Below are 17857 nucleotides of genomic sequence, written 5' to 3' on the forward strand. Positions count from 1 at the left end.
TACACAGTTTTGTTCCAAATAAATTTATATTGGATAAGAAAAAAATAATAGAAAAAAATTAAATCGCTTAAAATGTTTTAAATTTTTAAAAAAATTATATATTTTTTGTAAATTTTTAAAAAGTAATATATTTTGTTTTAAAATGTTTCCTTTAAAGAAATATGATGTATTTATATTTTAATAAATATGCATAAAAAATTTCATAACCATGACTGAATAATTCCCAAAAGTGTCTCATAGAGTCCACTGTCCCCTTAAAAGAACCTTATCCTCTGTAGTGTCCTAAAAATTCTAGGAGTTTTATTGAAAAGTGCATATTTTCAGGTTCTGCCTCTAAAATAGTAATAAATCTCTGACTTTACTATTTATGAAGAATGTATGATTACCTCTTGGTACCCCAAGTAACTGAATGTTTGATACATAGTTACTGAAAGAGCGAAAGTGTACTTCGGAATGATTTTTTAAAAAATTAATAAACAAAAATTTGCTGCTTTTCCTGAACAATTTCCAAAAGTGTTTGTTTACTACAAAAAAAAATAAAAAAAAACGTTTACTTTATTCTAAAATTTAAGTTATTGTTTTATAATAAAACTTCGAATCGTCCCCCCCCCAAATAGTATTTGTCATCAAAAAGAATTACCTTTTGCTTGAATTTTCTGTCAAACAACCGCAAAGAAATTCTTTTTTAGTATAATTTTTGGAAAGAAGTATAATTATGACGCTGTTCAATTTGAACGAAAATATACAATCTGAAATTTCTCCTTTTATACTGAAACTGAACAACAATCATATTCAAAATCATAAGTACTTATCTGTATTTAAATGCTCTCTTGCATACACAACCACACACACACGTTCATTTTTTTAAATTAATCAAATGCTGCTTAAGAATATTTTCCTTATTATTTGTATAGTACAAGTATAACTTTATTAGGTTGTGATTCTTGTTTCGGTATTTTTGCTGCAATAAAATTTATAATAACTATGACGATTAAAGAAGTGATTTCAAGTAAAATAGAGCTGGTTTCACCAGAATATACAATATTTAAATAACTTTCTTATACAATAAGAATTTCTTCACAGAACAATCAAAACTAAAAATAATGATTTTATTTTGTGTAGATGATAAAAAAAACTTTTAAAAGTACCAACCTCCATGCTTTTGTATGTATAATGTAATATGATATGCAACATGGTATTTTATGTAATATGTAATTTTGTAATACGTTATCTTCTTAAATTACATTTACATTAATAGAAAGCTCAAAACTAACAAAAAATACTCAAGCAGAATTAAGTTAGAATAAATGTTTTAAAAAAATAGCAGAAACAATCTTTGCATTTTTGAAATCTGTTTTATTAAATATAATTTCAAAATGTTACTAATCATCCTAATTTCTCAAAGAGTTTTATAATCAAATTACATTTATTACAAAATTAGATACAAATATCTTCTACATGTTCAAAGTTATCAGAACTGAGCGAGTTCTCCTTTTCTTCTCATAAAGGTACCATGATGTGACTCATTGAGTCGAGGTAGAGTCTCCAACATGTTGGACACGCTCTCTTCGACTGTCAGAAGAGCCCGGTCGGAGCCCATGTCTGTCTTCACCCAGCCAGGGCACATATTCACCACCAGAACTCCTTGTTCTTTTATCGTGAGGGCTATTACTCGCATGGCCATGTTCAGAGCAGCCTAAATAAAGAATTCAAATACTTAGTATATTTTGATAAGAAGTGATGTACACAAATTAATAATCAGCTGGTAACCGCTGAAATGTACAATTGACGACAGGCTGGTAACGATTGATTAGCAGCTCGTAGCCGCTATAGAATTAGTAACGAACTAGCATTGGCTGATTCGTAAATTGGTGACTAGCTGGCAACATCCGATTCATACAATTGGTAATCAACAAACAACGGATTCGCAAAATTGGTAAACAACAGATAACAGCAGATTCGCACAGCTAGTATCCAACAGACAACAGATTCGCACAGTTGGTAACCAGCAAACATCAGCAGATTTGCACAGTTGGTTACCAACAGACATCAGCAGATTTGTACAGTTGGTTACCAACAGACATCAGCAGATTTGTACAGTTGGTTACCAACAGACATCAGCAGATTTGTACAGTTGGTTACCAACAGACATCAGCAGATTTGTACAGTTGGTTACCAACAGACATCAACAGATTTGTACAGTTGGTTACCAACAGACATCAACAGATTTGTACAGTTGGTTACCAACAGACATCAACAGATTTGTACAGTTGGTTACCTGCAGACATCAACAGATTTGTACAGTTGGTTACCAACAGACATCAACAAATTTGTACAGTTGGTTACCAACAGACATCAACAGATTTGCACAGTTGGTTACCAACAGACATCAACAGATTTGTACAGTTGGTTACCAACAGACATCAACAGATTTGTACAGTTGGTTACCAACAGACATCAACAGATTTGTACCGTTGGTTACCAACAGACATCAGCAGATTTGTACAGTTGGTTACCAACAGACATCAGCAGATTTGTACAGTTGGTTACCAACAGACATCAGCAGATTTGTACAGTTGGTAACCAACAGACAACAACAGATTTGTACAGTTGGTAACCAACAGACAACAACAGATTCGCACAGTTGGCAGCCAGCAGATAACAACAGATTCGCACAGTTGGCAGCCAACAGATAACAACAGATTCGCACAGTTGGCAGCCAACAGATAACAACAGATTCGCACAGTTGGCAGCCAACAGATAACAACAGATTCGCACAGTTGGCAGCCAACAGATAACAACAGATTCGCACAGTTGGCAGCCAACAGATAACAACAGATTCGCACAGTTGGTAGCCAACAGATAACAATCAATTCGCACAATTGGTAACCAACAGACAAATTGATTCGCACAATTGGTAACCAACAGACAAATTGATTCGCCCAATTGGTAACTAACAGACAAATTGATTCGCCCAATTGGTAACTAACAGACAAAAATCGATTTGCACAATTGGTAACCAACAGACAAAAATCGATTCGCACAATTGGTAACCAACAGACAAATATCGATTAGTACAATTGGTTACCAAGACACAACGGTCGATTTGTACAGCTGATGATCAATTGACAACAGTCGATTCGTGCAACTGGTAACCAATTGACGGAGGTCGATTCCTACAGCTGGTAACCAACTAATCACACCCCATTCGTACAGTCTGTATCATCTGACAAGAGAATGTAAAAAATTCTTGACATATAACAATGGATTGATTAAAGCTGGATACAATTTCAAAATATTCTTATTGTACGGGGAATTAGTGACAATTTCATTTGATAGCAGTTGGGAAGCAACAAGCATTAGCGTTGTCTTTGTGACTGTATATTAAAAATTATCATATACTAAGAGGGAAAGAAATAAACCATTAAATTACTAATTTATTAACAATTATGCAAATTATCCTTTATTTAAAAATGTATTTAGATAGAGATATTTAGAATCAAACGATCTCTGCTTAAAAACATTCAGAAGAATTACTGGCCGTAAGAACTTATTACATAATATTAATGTTATGGGATCCGAAAAAACAGAGAGCCAAGAATTATGCTCCTCATGAAAACCAAGTATGATCATATCTTTGTTTTCACACGAAGGGTTGACTAGTAAATAGCCGATAGATTTGATGTATTAAATCTTTTTTATTCACATTTTTTTATAATTTTGATACTATCTTTTTTTATGCTATCTTTCTCAATTGCTATGTCGCTCGAAACAGATAATTCATCGCCCAGGTGATTTCCTGAAGGAATTCTGAATTTCTTCAACGTTTTCAATGTATCTAGAGATTCAAATTCAATTTTCTTTAGCTTTATTTGTTTATGGAGGATTAGAAAATATATAGGGGGCAAGATTAGAGGAATAGGAGTGTCTTACGTTGACGATCCCATGCCAAAACTGTTCTAATAGAAACTGAATTGCACCTCGAACAACCACTCATTGATGCACAACTGTAATTACTCATTGATGCACAACTGTAATTACTCATTGATGCACAACTGTAATTACTCATTGATGCACAACTGTAATTACTCATTGATGCACAACTTTAATCACTCATTGATGCACAGCTGTAATCATTCATTGATGCATAGCATACACAGCTGTAATCTCTTATTGATGCACAACTGTAATCATTCATTGATGCATAGCATACACAGCTGTAATCACTCATTGATGCATAGCATACACAGCTGTAATCACTCATTGATGCATAGCATACACAGCTGTAATCACTCATTGATGCATAGCATACACAGCTGTAATCACTCATTGATGCATAGCATACACAGCTGTAATCACTCATTCATGCACAACTGTAATCATTCATTGATGCATAGCATGCACAGCTGTAATCTCTCATTGATGCACAACTGTAATCATTCATTGATACATAGCATACACAGCTGTGATCTCTCATTGATGCACAACTGTAATCATTCATTGATACATAGCATGCACAGCTGTAATCTCTCATTGATGCACAACTGTAATCATTCATTGATACATAGCATACACAGCTGTGATCTCTCATTGATGCACAACTGTAATCATTCATTGATACATAGCATACACAGCTGTGATCTCTTATTGATGCACAACTGTAATCATTAATTGATGCAGAGCTGTAACAGGGAATAAGTTTTGTTTCAAATTTCCCAAGATCAATGAGGAGTTTCATGTTAATACGCAAAGTTTTTAATAATTAATATTTTTTTCAGAACAGATTTTTTTTCCAGGTTTAAGACCACCGGAGATATTATGGAATTGAGATTCGAGCAGACGGTAGAGGAAGAGACAAATAACATAGTTGTGTACTGTTTCTTCTAGGTATTCTTACTTTTGTATTTATAAAAAGTGTACTTATTTTCTAACCACATCTTGTTTTCTTGGATGTTCAGTACGAATTAATAAATCTTTAATAAGAGACATGTGACAAATCGAATACTGTTTATCAGGCATCGTCTTGGAACAGACGACATACGTTAATCAACAATCCTCTATTCAAATTTCAGTCTTAAAATATATGAAAGATAAGAAAAGTTAGGAAACCAACCTTGCTGATTCTGTAGCCCATTGCAGACAGAAATATCCTCGGCTGTTCGTCAGTCAGTTCAGTGATAGAGCCACCCATGGCAGAAATATTGAGAACAGCTGCTCTGGAAACATTCATTCCTCCGGATTTCAGAGCAGCTGCTTTTTGCAACAATGGAAGCATTTCCTGAAAAATTAAGCTTTACTAATGAAAGAAATAAAACATATAGTGCAGTACAAAGAATTTTCATATTATATAAGTACTTATAATAAATTTTAATTAATTTCCTAATTTTTTATCTTAAATTAGCTCATATTGCTTCATTCTTCTCTTATTTCCTGATTCGAATCACGCTTTATTTAATTATCTCTAAGATGCGCTGTAGAAAATTGATGACTATTATTTATCACTCTCCGAACGAAGGGATAAAAATCCCTTACACCTAAGCATTCCTTTTAAAGATACCCACAATTCCCTTTCTTAAGTCTATGCGTGCCAGAGATATCCGAATCATAATCTCTTAGTGAAACCATTAGAAGGAAAACTTTCTATCATTTAATGTAATGCTCATTAAACTTGGGAGATCATTCCATGTAGATTAACGAACCATCGCCATTAACGTAGTTATTCTACAGCTGTTTGTAGGTATGTGCATGCGAGTAAATTCATTTTCATTATTATAAAACGATGATTATTATTTTTATTAATGACTTGTTCTCCATAATTATCATTGACTATATAGCCTCACAGTGTCCATTACTTTTCAAAGGATTATTCGGGATGTGACTTCAATGAGTTCTCTATGAAGACTCCGTGAGAGATATGACGTTTCCTTTTTTTTTCTTTGTTTCTTCTTCCATATGTGCCTATCCAACTGGTTAGACAACATCTGTGTCATAGACAAAGTGTGCATAAAATGTATTATATATTATTAACAGATTTTTCACTTTCTTGTATACTTACTATAGAGAAAATTTAGTAATCGTCAAAATTCGAGATTTTTACGAATATCCATGCTTTATTTCTCCATGAGTTGGAGAAATACATTTTTGGAAAATGTCCATCTGTCTTTCAGTCTGTGACAAATATAATTTAAAAACGATTTGAAGTGACCTCTGAAATTTGATATGCAGTCTTTACAAGAAATTTGCAGATTTCAATCAAATTTTGAGTAAAATCTGTTCAGGAGAAGTCTGTTTATTTGACTGTTGGAATATAAATTAACATGAAAATTACAAAATGAAGAAAGCTAAATCGGTACGTAGATTTAACATCTATAATGTAGATACCTTCCAAATCTTGAGCCAAATCCAACAAGGGATTGACCATCTGTCTGTCTGTACTTTTAGAAACATGTAAACGATAACGCAATAATTTAAATATATCAAAATTTGGTATAGGAATTTGTAAGTACAATTGTAGTTTTGTGTCAAATTCTTATTTCAATCAGTTGGGAAATCGAGTTTAAATGACAAATTCTATTTTCGGATAGCATATCCGGGATTAATCGCCAAATAACTCGCCAAGGATAACACAACAGATTTATTAAAAATGCTAAATTAACGCCAAAGGTTAATATTTCGTAACTACAGTACGGCGGTGCCATTCAAGGCATTCTCTGGGATAACACTTTTATTAGAGAGTATGCGAGAAAGTTTTGAGAAGGCCATTTCCTCTGGTTTAATTTAATTTCTTATTTTACATAATTTAAAGATTCATGAAGTCTTGGTAATAAAATCACAGAACATTTTATTTTATGCTTCTTCAGTATTGATTGGAATTAATAGTGTTTTAATGCGCTATTAACAGATGTGTAAAAGTTTTTACTTTTAAAACCATGACTGGTCCAATTGTATTTGTGTTGAAATGAAGCAGCAAATTCTCGTCGGTTATGTCTGGGAAACCTTGCATTTTCAGAGCTGCGGCATTGTTGATGAGAAGATTCAAACCTTTGTCGCCAACTTTGGCTTCTATGATTTTTCTTGCGCTTTCAACTTCACCCTTTTTTGTAATGTCTGGAAAAATAATGGCAATGAGTAAATTTTTATGATAAATTTGTTTAAAATGCTAGAAAATATTTTCTTCACTGATGCTATAAAATTATTTGTTTTCAAATCAAATCTCGGAATTTAAAAGTAAAAGTGGAATTGATCAAGATGAAATGTCAAAATGAAATGAGCTTTGACATTCGATCTTGACCAATTCGAGATGGCAATTTTATTGTTTTCTGGCATACATTCGTAAATGATGTGCAAATTGCTGCAACACATTTAGCCATTCTCAGTACTCGTTAAAAATGTTTTATTTCTTACTGAAAATTTAATTAAATTTTGATGCGATCTGCATTTATGTTAAGCATTAAAAAACGCATTATTAATGTGAGAGTAAAAGTTTGTTTATCCTGGGTCAGAAATCATGCTATAAATTCTGGGGAGGAATGAAGTTTAGTTCAGTTATATTATCGTCCCGTTTTTTTAAAGCAACACTAGGGCTATTTCAGAGCTGACCTTGTAATTTTGAACCACGGTCAAATGACGAGGATGATATCTGAGGTGCCCCCCCTCTCCTAACTTCTGCACCACACTAGTGGGTGGACAAGGGGGACAGGAATGAAACTAATGCACCTGCACCCAATTCTTAATTAAAATACACAATTAAAGAATTACAACTAAGTAACTGGCAAATAGATTCTGAAGAAAGAACTGGAATAAAATGTTTTATTGGATTTATTGATCATAATTTAATTATTACTAAAAATATATTTATCCTCTAACAAGTCAATGATCAATTTGTAAGCACTTTTAAATTAGCTACCACAACAACTGCATGAGCAGTTCATAAAGTGAAGTTGTTTCTTTATTTTTTTACAAATTGGTCGCCATGGAGATGATAGATGATTGATATTTAATTATTTCAGTATAAACATAGAGATCATGGATGACCGACGAAGTAGGCTGAGCTGCCGTTCAACGTTGCCAGTCACAGTCTCGCGCACTCTATAAAACAATCGACATGGCTTACCTACTTACTGATAAAATTTGGCTTCAAAATATTTTATGAAAGTAACATAATATATTCTTGTTTGTCATAAAATCATTCCATTATCATCTTGAAATTCACAGGAGTCAATTAAAGAGGACAGGAAATTCACGGGAATCCAGGAAAATTATAATTATGTTTATGTATTCTCCCAGAATAAGCTTCAAAACCAATAGTCATTAATCAATTTACATAAAATTTTATGGCGATCAATGTTTTAATTGCATTTACAATAGATATTAGATAGTTAAAAGGTCTATTTTTTCCGAAATTATGAAATTTTTTTTATCCAATACTTTTAACGTTTGAACATGTTTCTTTATAAAACCGTTAAAATTTGGTTTCTAAATCTATTTTTTTTTATTGTAAATTATACCGATTTTTATGTTTGCATTTACATAATTTGCATTTACATTAGTTGTTGTTTTGCATCTTTAGATGCTACCTTCTCAAATTCTAATCTTTGATCAAATTTCCTGACGAAAATCCTCATAAATTAAATTCTAATGCGTATTTTTCATTAAATTTGGTATAATAATTTCTCAATATGTTCTTCAGTTCCTGAACTAGAGAGAAATTAATCTATTTATTTAGAAATATTTTATAATTGTTTTAATAGAAATATTGTTAGAAATTATATTGTTTAGAAATATTTTATAATTGTTTTAATAGAAATATTGTTAGAAATTATATTGTTTAGAAATATTTTATAGTTGTTTTAATAGAAATATTGTTAGAAATTATATTGTTTAGAAATATTTTATAGTTGTTTTAATAGAAATATTGTTAGAAATTATGTTGTTTAGAAATATTTTATAATTGTTTTAATAGAAATATTGTTAGAAATTATGTTGTTTAGAAATATTTTATAATTGTTTTAATAGAAATATTGTTAGAAATTATGTTGTTTAGAAATATTTTATAATTGTTTTAATAGAAATATTGTTAGAAATTATATTGTTTAGAAATATTTTATAGTTGTTTTAATTGCTTTGTGTATAAATGCTTCACAATCTGAGAAAATTGAAAAGTTCATGTAATTTATCAGTCTAACCCCCAATATTAAAGAATGGATAGAAATACAGCTATCTGCAACATTTTAAGCAAATCATTTGATAAACCTCTAAACTAGAAAATTTTTTCTTTATACCTTATTTTGAGCCAAGAATAGCTCTTTTTTTCCAACTTTCTGAAAGACATTTGTTACTTTGTTATTTTGGTTCCATTGATGTTTTTTACAGTTTTTTTTTATGAAAATATTTAAAAATATAAAATATTTTCGAACATTTTTCAAAAACTTCATCCCGAAAGTAGTTACATACCATAAATTTGAAATTAAACAGACTTTATAATGACATGTCTGACGCGTGTATCGAATTATTTAATTTTTTAGTATTTAAATCTGAAATTAGGCGAAATTATTCTTCATTTAAAACGCAAAATTCCCTAAGTGAAACCTCAACGTCCCAAATTCCTTTATGTTATATTATAGAGATTGGAATGCCGGCGTCCTTGCATAAGGGTAGCGCCTCTTCCCCTTGATCTGGGCGTCCCGGGTTCGAATCTCGGTTCGGGCATGGTTGTTCTTCATCTGTGAGGTGTGTGAATGGGCCCCCATGAAAAAGGGGTTGTGCAAGCGAATGTGTGAGTTTCATCTTCATATGAGCTAGAAGTCAGACTTCTGCCCTCGGGTGCTCAGGGTTCTTTACCCTCAGAAGCTACTGCAGCCCCTTTCCGTGATAATGCGGACACGACATCATCATTATAGAGATTGCAATAACAAAAATACTCCAATAAGAGGCATGCTCTTATTTGGATGTTAAATAAATTCGTAGGTGAAGAGGTTAAGAATATATAGGGTATGGAGAAACATTTTTTTTTTTTTTTAATTTCCAATCCAGTATTTTCCCATACTTAAATAGTCCATTGCATATATCCAATTCTGAATTTAAGGAGACAGTGGACTTTGAAATAAGCAAAAATGGCCAGGAGCATGAGATTTTATCATTTCCTCAACTAAAATATATATTTATATTCAATTAAAATAGTGTTATAAGATTTATTGCTCTATAAAATGAATATTTAAAAGGCCTAGAGAAAAAAAAGCACATTTTAATTACTTTTCACAAAATAATATTGTAACTAGATTCAAATATCTTTGAAATGTCCCGTTTGTCTTAGTTTTTGAAGAAATTAAATAGAATTAATAATAAAGATTTCGGTTACACATTAAAAGAAAACAGAATGTGCATTTTATATTTCGAGTTTTTTTTTTTAGATTGTTAAAAGTCAATTTTGGTTTTGAGAAACATAAAATTCGTATGAAAATTTAATAAGTGTGCATAAAAATATTTCTAAAAAATTAATCAGAATTACAAAATCTTACACAGTTTTATTCCAAATATATTTATAATGGGTAATAAGGAAAAAATTGAAAACTGAATCACCAGGAATATTTTAAAATTTCATAAAATTATATATCCTATAATTTTAAAAAATATTTTGTTTAAAAAAGTTTTTAAAAAGACATTTATATTTTAATACATATGAATAAAAAGTTTCATAACTTTAAGTGAATAATTTGCAAAAATGGCGTAATAGAATCCACTGTCCCCTTCAATTGTTGAGGGTAATTCTATCTGAATATGTATTGATTCAGTTCTCAAGGTTTCCGCATCTTTTCAATAATCAGTTTGTCGGAGAATAATCAAAAACGAAAATAGCATTTGATACCGGCAGATTCTTTGAACAACATTTGATACCGAAAAGAATGTTTTCCAACATTCTTTAATGGAATTTAATTTTCGTAACAAACTGGATTTCCAAAAGTAATGAAAAATATGATTTATTGAATTCTGAATGAAATGTTTTCTTCATATATAAAAAAAGAGTGCTTTCCCGTTTCCAAGCATCGTTGGTGACAATAAAATTATTTTAGCCAAATTTCCAACAAAAAAATCACCAACAGTTTTGGCGATTTTTTTACGGCCCCTAGTAAAGGAAAAGTATAAAAAAAGATAATTCAAGCACACGTGGCTTACCCATTTTAACAAGAACAACCTGAGTATCTTTCGTAGCATCCCTGATTTCTTTTAGAGCCTAAAACAAATAAGAGTATTACAGTCACAAATATGAATTCGGTAACAAACTAGTGAGAATATTGCAGTAACTATAGAGAACCTATAACTGTGGACCTAAAACTCAGCAAGTATTCGAAATATTCGAAACTTTCACAAAAAATCGAATTTACAAGGTAGTCAGCTACTTTAATGATGTAAATTATTATAGTTTATGTTTGAATCAATATATGTACACACAAAGAAATTACGGAATCAACATTTTTATATAGTTCCTATATTCTGCTATTTATATAAAGAAAAATATTCTTGGCAAATTAGTATTTTATATAAAAAATCCCCCCCTTTTGAGTTTAGTTCAGTTATATATTTAGTTCAGTTATTTTATTTAGTTATATTATTATATAATTATTGGTTATATTAGTTTAGTTATATTTGAGTTATTTAGTTATATTAAATTTAGTTATTTTATTATTATCCTGTTTTTTGAAGCAACACTAGAGCTATCTTGGGACGGACCTCGTAATTTTGAATCGGGGTCAGATGACGAGGACAACACTTTATCCAGCCTGCCCTTTCCAAACTTCCACACCACACTAACGGGAGGACATTTGGGTCCGACGAATTTAACGTACACCAGACCACCCGCTTACACTATGGTTCTTCGCTGGAATCGGATCCCGAAGCCGAGACCTTACTCACCGGGCCATCGCAGCCCCACCACTCTTCCGAGATTAAAACTGACCGATACTGAAACACTGAATACTCTTATTTTAAGACATTTCAAAGGCAACCTCGAGTAAAATCGACCTATCAATGTTTCGGCACTTACTCAAGATAGCCATTAATTAGCTTAAAATAATAAATTCAAAGCTTCATGTAAGTTTTGTTGTAAAAGAGCATAATTAAAAAAAAATTTAAGTTCGTTTGTCAAAAATATTGTACTTCTAAGGATTGATAAGGCCTGCGGGTCTATACAAAATTTAGAAATGAAAATAATAAATAATATTGCAAAAAGAAATATATAAGAAAAGCCTACATAATTAAATTAATTTTGAATTCATTGCTTTCGCTTGCGTATGTATATTGATTTATATACGCCAAAATTTACATACTTAATTTATATTAATGGAAAATTACATCGTCTTTACAATATTAATCTTGAGCGTAAATAAAATTTTATTCTTTCTTTTTAACGACATTATAAATAATCTGTAAAAAATATTTGTGAAAATTTGACTCTTTCAAATGAAAAGTCTGTAGGCATGAAGTCAGAAAAATTATGGAATTATTCTTTTTGCGACTATCTTATAAGGTCATACTATATCGTATGTTTCGAATAAACATTCGAAGCAATATTAACCCTTTGCACGCGGAAAAATAATTCGATTCATCAAATACAAATATTTGTTTATTGTTCTGAAAAATAAATATACATAATTGTTTCAAGTCGAATTTCTTTGAAAAATTAATCTACATCTTTTTACCATTCTGTAGGCGTTTATAACAATAAAAATTGAAAAATAAAGCGTCAAAATGATGCACCGTCTTGAATGGTGATTGAAAGCCACCATCCGAGAGCAAAGGGTTAAAATAATCGAATATGCATTTAGTATCTCTTTTCTTTGAGCGATTGAATCCAAAATATGATATAATTCTACAGTTTGATTCCAGGACCACATACCGATTTTCATCTACGCAGCTTGTTGAATTTTTCATGTTATCCTATTCTTATGCATTAGGATGGGTATATATTAGATTTCATCCGAAATTTGGTAGAGGTTTCCAATTCTGACATCAAATCTAACCAATCCAATTCGTTGAGCTTTTTCGTATGGCGTTCACAATTAATAGATATAATTATGATTTTTTTTTAAATCAGGGAGACAGAAAAATAAATATTGCGATAGAATTTTCTTAAATTCACAATATCCCACATATGAAAAAAGAATAATAATAATAAAAAAATAACTTTTACCTCTATAGTACTTTCATCCCTGTAAGTGGCGAATACAAATTTGGGCGGATTAGGCAATCTAACCAATTGTTTCACAAATTCTAGTCCAATCCCACGGTTAGCTCCAGTGACCAAAACACTTTCCGCCTCCATTTTGTTTATATAAGATGTGACAAAAGAATTTCTTCCGTGTGCCAGTAAACTCCCTCCGAGAGTGATATTAATACACGGTTGAAATGATGGCTGATTCGATAACACTTTCTTATCAGAATCGAAAATAAAGGCATGGATATTCAGCTTGTGTGACGAGTTTTGTTAGATAGAGTCAAGGTTAAAGAATGAATCTGAAAAAAAAAATCAGAGAAAAACGTAACTTCCTGTATTTTAAGTGGCCGTTTCTACTTTTACATTGATGTTCTTTTTCTTTCTTTACCTAATGTTTTTTTTTTTTTTCGTTTTTTTTAACGGAAATGTATAAATTTTTTTTTCTCGGCAAGCTGTAAGGCAAAGGTAGATTCCTTTACATTTATGTTTTTATTTGGCAACATAAATTGTTGATGTTAGAAATAGTCAAAATTAGGGTGTGAAAAATCACTTTACAACTCCTAACTTTTAAGATATTGCTATTATAGAAAAATTTAAAAACAAAAGCTGTTCGTCTTAATGAGTTGCTAATTGGATTTATTTTTCTATTTGCAATATTAAGAACGTTATGGCCAAATAAAAATTTCAACCTCCTACCATTTCCACCGCCTTTGAGCTAGATGGCCGTTTAAACTTGCTGGAGATTTTTACATTTCTAACAATAACTAGTGAAAATCCAGAGTATTACTTTTTATCGTAGAGTATTACTTTTTTATTGTATAACTTTTTATCGAAGGATGGTTTTGGGTTCTAGGAACCATGATCGGTGAAGAACTGCAGAAATTTTCCCGAAGTCTTGTCATGAGAACCATTACAAACTTTACATCTTCCTATTGGAACCTACCTAAAATACCACAAATCAAATTACAAATGATAAGAAATTTTAATGAAACATTAAAGAATTTTAAAAAATTTGAACCTCTAAGGCAAAACATTTTAGCATGATATATTTAAAACATAAAGCGTTTGTCTTTGTGTTTTTTTTAAAAAAGGAACTTAACTTTTTATTATAAAAATTTATTAAATATCACAAACAATTATTAAATATAGTTACGATGTTCGCGTGTATAAATGCATGATTTAAAACAATGAAAAGTATTGTTTTAAAATATACTTACAAATATTTTTAAAAATATACTGAAATTAGAAAAAAAATTAGGGAAATCAAACTGATATCATTGAAAATCTAATTTTTTTTTAAAGTTTAGTTTAGTGGTTTAGGTGGTGTAATGTTTTTGTGCTAAAATATTTTTCATGGTTATTTAATGAAAACTTTAAAATTTCAATGAATTTTTAATTAATTTCCTTTAAAAATTAAAAATGCCCTTTCGCAATAAGTATTTACTATTTATGAAGTAATTACATTCCAAAGTGATAGCTCTAGATACATAGATCTGCCCTGCAGAATATTTGGAATGATTTTTTTTAATCATATGCATTCATACTAATTTACGAAAATGCTGTTCAGTAATCTTTGTCATCTTGAAACACAGTTATTGCAATATTTTTACCTCAAGAAATCAGATTTCCTGAATAATAAATCACTATACACTAGATATTACATTAACACAAATCAAGAATCTCTAGATATTGGATTCAAGTAGATATAAAAACGAGATGACTAGAAATGAAACAAATCTTATCTTGATTTCACTTAGTTTCGTTTAGTTTTATCAGTGTCCTTTAAAAAAATCCCCTTTTTTGGGTGTTGGATTTTTTAAATCATGTCCAGATGAATAGGATTGATTTGGCACGACACTCCATCTTTAATGTGTCACATCAATAAGAAATGTTTTACCAGCAGGACAACATGTATAATGGATCTTTGGTGAAAGCCAGTGCTGAAAACATGATTTTACCATTAAGAATAACCTTTCATGAACCCTTTTAAAATAGTGTTATAAATTTATAATACTTTACAGCGCAGAATGTTTCCTGGTGAGGAAAAGAGTTTTACAGACGTAGTAATGGCTGCAGAATGGATGCCGAGTCAATAAGTCTCGGTCTTCGATGATAAACTTTAACCCCATTTGGCGACAAATTTGTGACAAAAATGAAGGATTCGAAGGCAGCCATAACTAATCTTGGCGATATCTCGATGAAAACTCGAGCTCTAGAGTTTGTTCTAGAAAATACGATCACGAAAATTAAGACAGATCCTGTCACCGAATCTATAAAAAGCCGACATATAGAGTTGAAGGAAGCCAGTCAGTACTAAGTCGAATTGAGAGAGAATGATAGCATGAAGCCTTCTTTAGAATACTCGTGAAGAACGCTTAACGCTACTATGCTTAGTGCTATTACGTTAGTTTGCTACAGATTCGCTACTTGTGTGTGGTTGTTTAATGCAAGAAATGTTATTGTGTAAGCTTCGATTATGTTTTATGCTTTGTACGCTTGGGTTTTCGTATACAATAAAGCGTCGTTACTTGTTATTGAAACCTGTTGGACTTCCGGACAGATTTCAGACATTTTCAGAACAATAGAATTAAACTGCGATTAACTAAACGGAATTAAATTGCGATTATTAAATAAACTCGAGTGGTTGTACTCTGTACAAAATAAAATGAATAAAGGAGGTTTCATAGGAAGTTAATTTTATGAAAGCAACAAGTTTGTTAATATATTCTATTTTCTCATATACGAAGCACACAGAAAAACAATTACTGCAATCATCAAAGAACTGGAACACGATGAATAAGAACAGAAAATATTTATTCGTTTGCAGTTTTTAATTCTCAGTATACGCTTTAAAAAATCGTCTGCATTCTCACTTTAAAAGACAGCTGCAATGGAATTCTTCGCAATTCTCGTAATTCTTTTGATGTTCTAACGGTTGGTTCTCTTCATAATTTGTTATGTCGGGAGTATTTCAAACCTATAGAATGGATGAAGGGTGAGTTAAATATGTGTATATATATGTTTTTTTACGAGTTGATGAAGTTAGGAAAGGATGCTTGTTTGAAATTTTGCATTGAGAATGGTTTGATATCGAACCGGCAGAATGGATGAAGGGTGAGTGGAATATATTTATTTACGACTTGATGAAGTTGGGAAAAGGATGTTTGTTTGAAATTTTGTATGAAGAATGTTCCTTCTTTCTCTGTTCTTTCTTTTCTTTTGGTTATGTACTGTTTCAGTTATCCACACAGTCCTTATGTTCAATGTGCTAACGAAGCTACTAGGTTCCCGCTCCCGCTGCTAGCGAAGCCGTAGGATGTTTTAAGTTAAAAAAGTCTGTCCGGTGCCTTCTACAGATGCCTTCGGCATCTGTAGAAGGCACCGGGCAGTATGAAAAAAACAATCAATACTTATTAGTAAAAAGTCCTAATTATATGGTGGGAAATGGTAACTGTAACTGTTTTGTATTTGTATTTGTTTATTTTGTCCGCCATCTTTATTGGCGACTTGGCATTGTTGGCGCAGCTGGGTGCACACTAAAATTCACTTTCACCATAGATTCAATAAAAATGCTAAATTACGCCAAAAGTCAATATTTCGTAGCTATTGTAGGCCAGTGTCATGTAGGGCGTTCTCTCGCATGACAAATTTAATGGAGAGTATGTGACCACTCTTGCTGGTTTTGGTTGTGCTCATCTTATAAACGTCAATTATGCTTCACCAGTTTAGTAATAATATCAAGAGCGCATGTGAAAAAAGAAAGCGAAGTTATAGCGTTGAAGGCAAAACATGGGTAATTAAATGTTGAATAATATAGTTCGTTATGATTTTCCATCATGCTTGATATTTGATTTGATTCTATTAAGAAAATTCACGTTCATAATCTGCAGATCATGTATTAATTAGATAAAATAAAGCTTCTTAAAATTCTAACTCAATTTGAAATTTAAAGTCATTTTGCTGTAGGAACAATGAAGCAACCGATCCAACGTCTTCATATTTGGTGGATATACAAATCAAGCCATAGAAAATGGATTGATGCAATTAAAAATAATTGAAAAAATGGCCCTTTATGAAAATAAGGCGGTGCGATGGACTGAAAGTAAGAAAAAATTAACGTAGCACAGCCATAAAAAACAAAATACGTGTTAACAGCAATTTATTATTATATATCTTTATATACAAGCCATTAACAGTCGGGACGAGGTTGTGAATATTTATCTGCGCGCGCAGTATCAGAGAACTAATTTTGCATAAGAGATGAGTTAATAGGCCTTCCTTGCAGAGTAAAAAAAAAAAAAAAAAAAAACAGGAGGATGATAAAATTTGAACAATCTTAAACTGCCATATCATGTTGTAATTTGGTTTTACGTGCTGACTCTAAAGCAAGGTGACACATTCAAAACTACTTGTTTAACCTTTGTGTGTTATGTCTTTGGTTTGCACTGTCACTATCATTTTTGTAGATCGACAATTTGTGAGTAAAAAATTTAACAATAAAGCTAATTACCAATATTTCATATTATGTTCTTTATTGTAGTGTCATGTTACATTTCCTTTCACTTAAACCGATTGCTGTCAATATTTTTCACATAGCGACCTTTGCTTAATAAATACCTTTGCACCACTCAATTTATTATGAAATGG

The 17857-nt window shown here is 31.3% G+C and overlaps 1 protein-coding gene across 1 annotated transcript; it reads right to left on the minus strand.

Moving 5' to 3' along the window:
• Positions 1 to 1335: 1335 nt before the first annotated feature.
• Positions 1336 to 13479, minus strand: LOC129988752 (C-factor-like). Its single transcript, XM_056097019.1, has 5 exons — positions 13187 to 13479; positions 11173 to 11230; positions 6920 to 7107; positions 5114 to 5278; positions 1336 to 1696 (listed from the first exon to the last, which is right to left on the minus strand). Exons 1-5 carry the CDS (start codon positions 13316 to 13318, stop codon positions 1472 to 1474), a joined length of 768 nt encoding a protein of 255 aa, XP_055952994.1. The 5' UTR covers positions 13319 to 13479; the 3' UTR covers positions 1336 to 1471.
• Positions 13480 to 17857: the final 4378 nt, after the last annotated feature.

Source organism: Argiope bruennichi, chromosome 10, assembly GCF_947563725.1.
Source record: "Argiope bruennichi chromosome 10, qqArgBrue1.1, whole genome shotgun sequence".
NCBI lineage: Eukaryota > Metazoa > Arthropoda > Arachnida > Araneae > Araneidae > Argiope > Argiope bruennichi.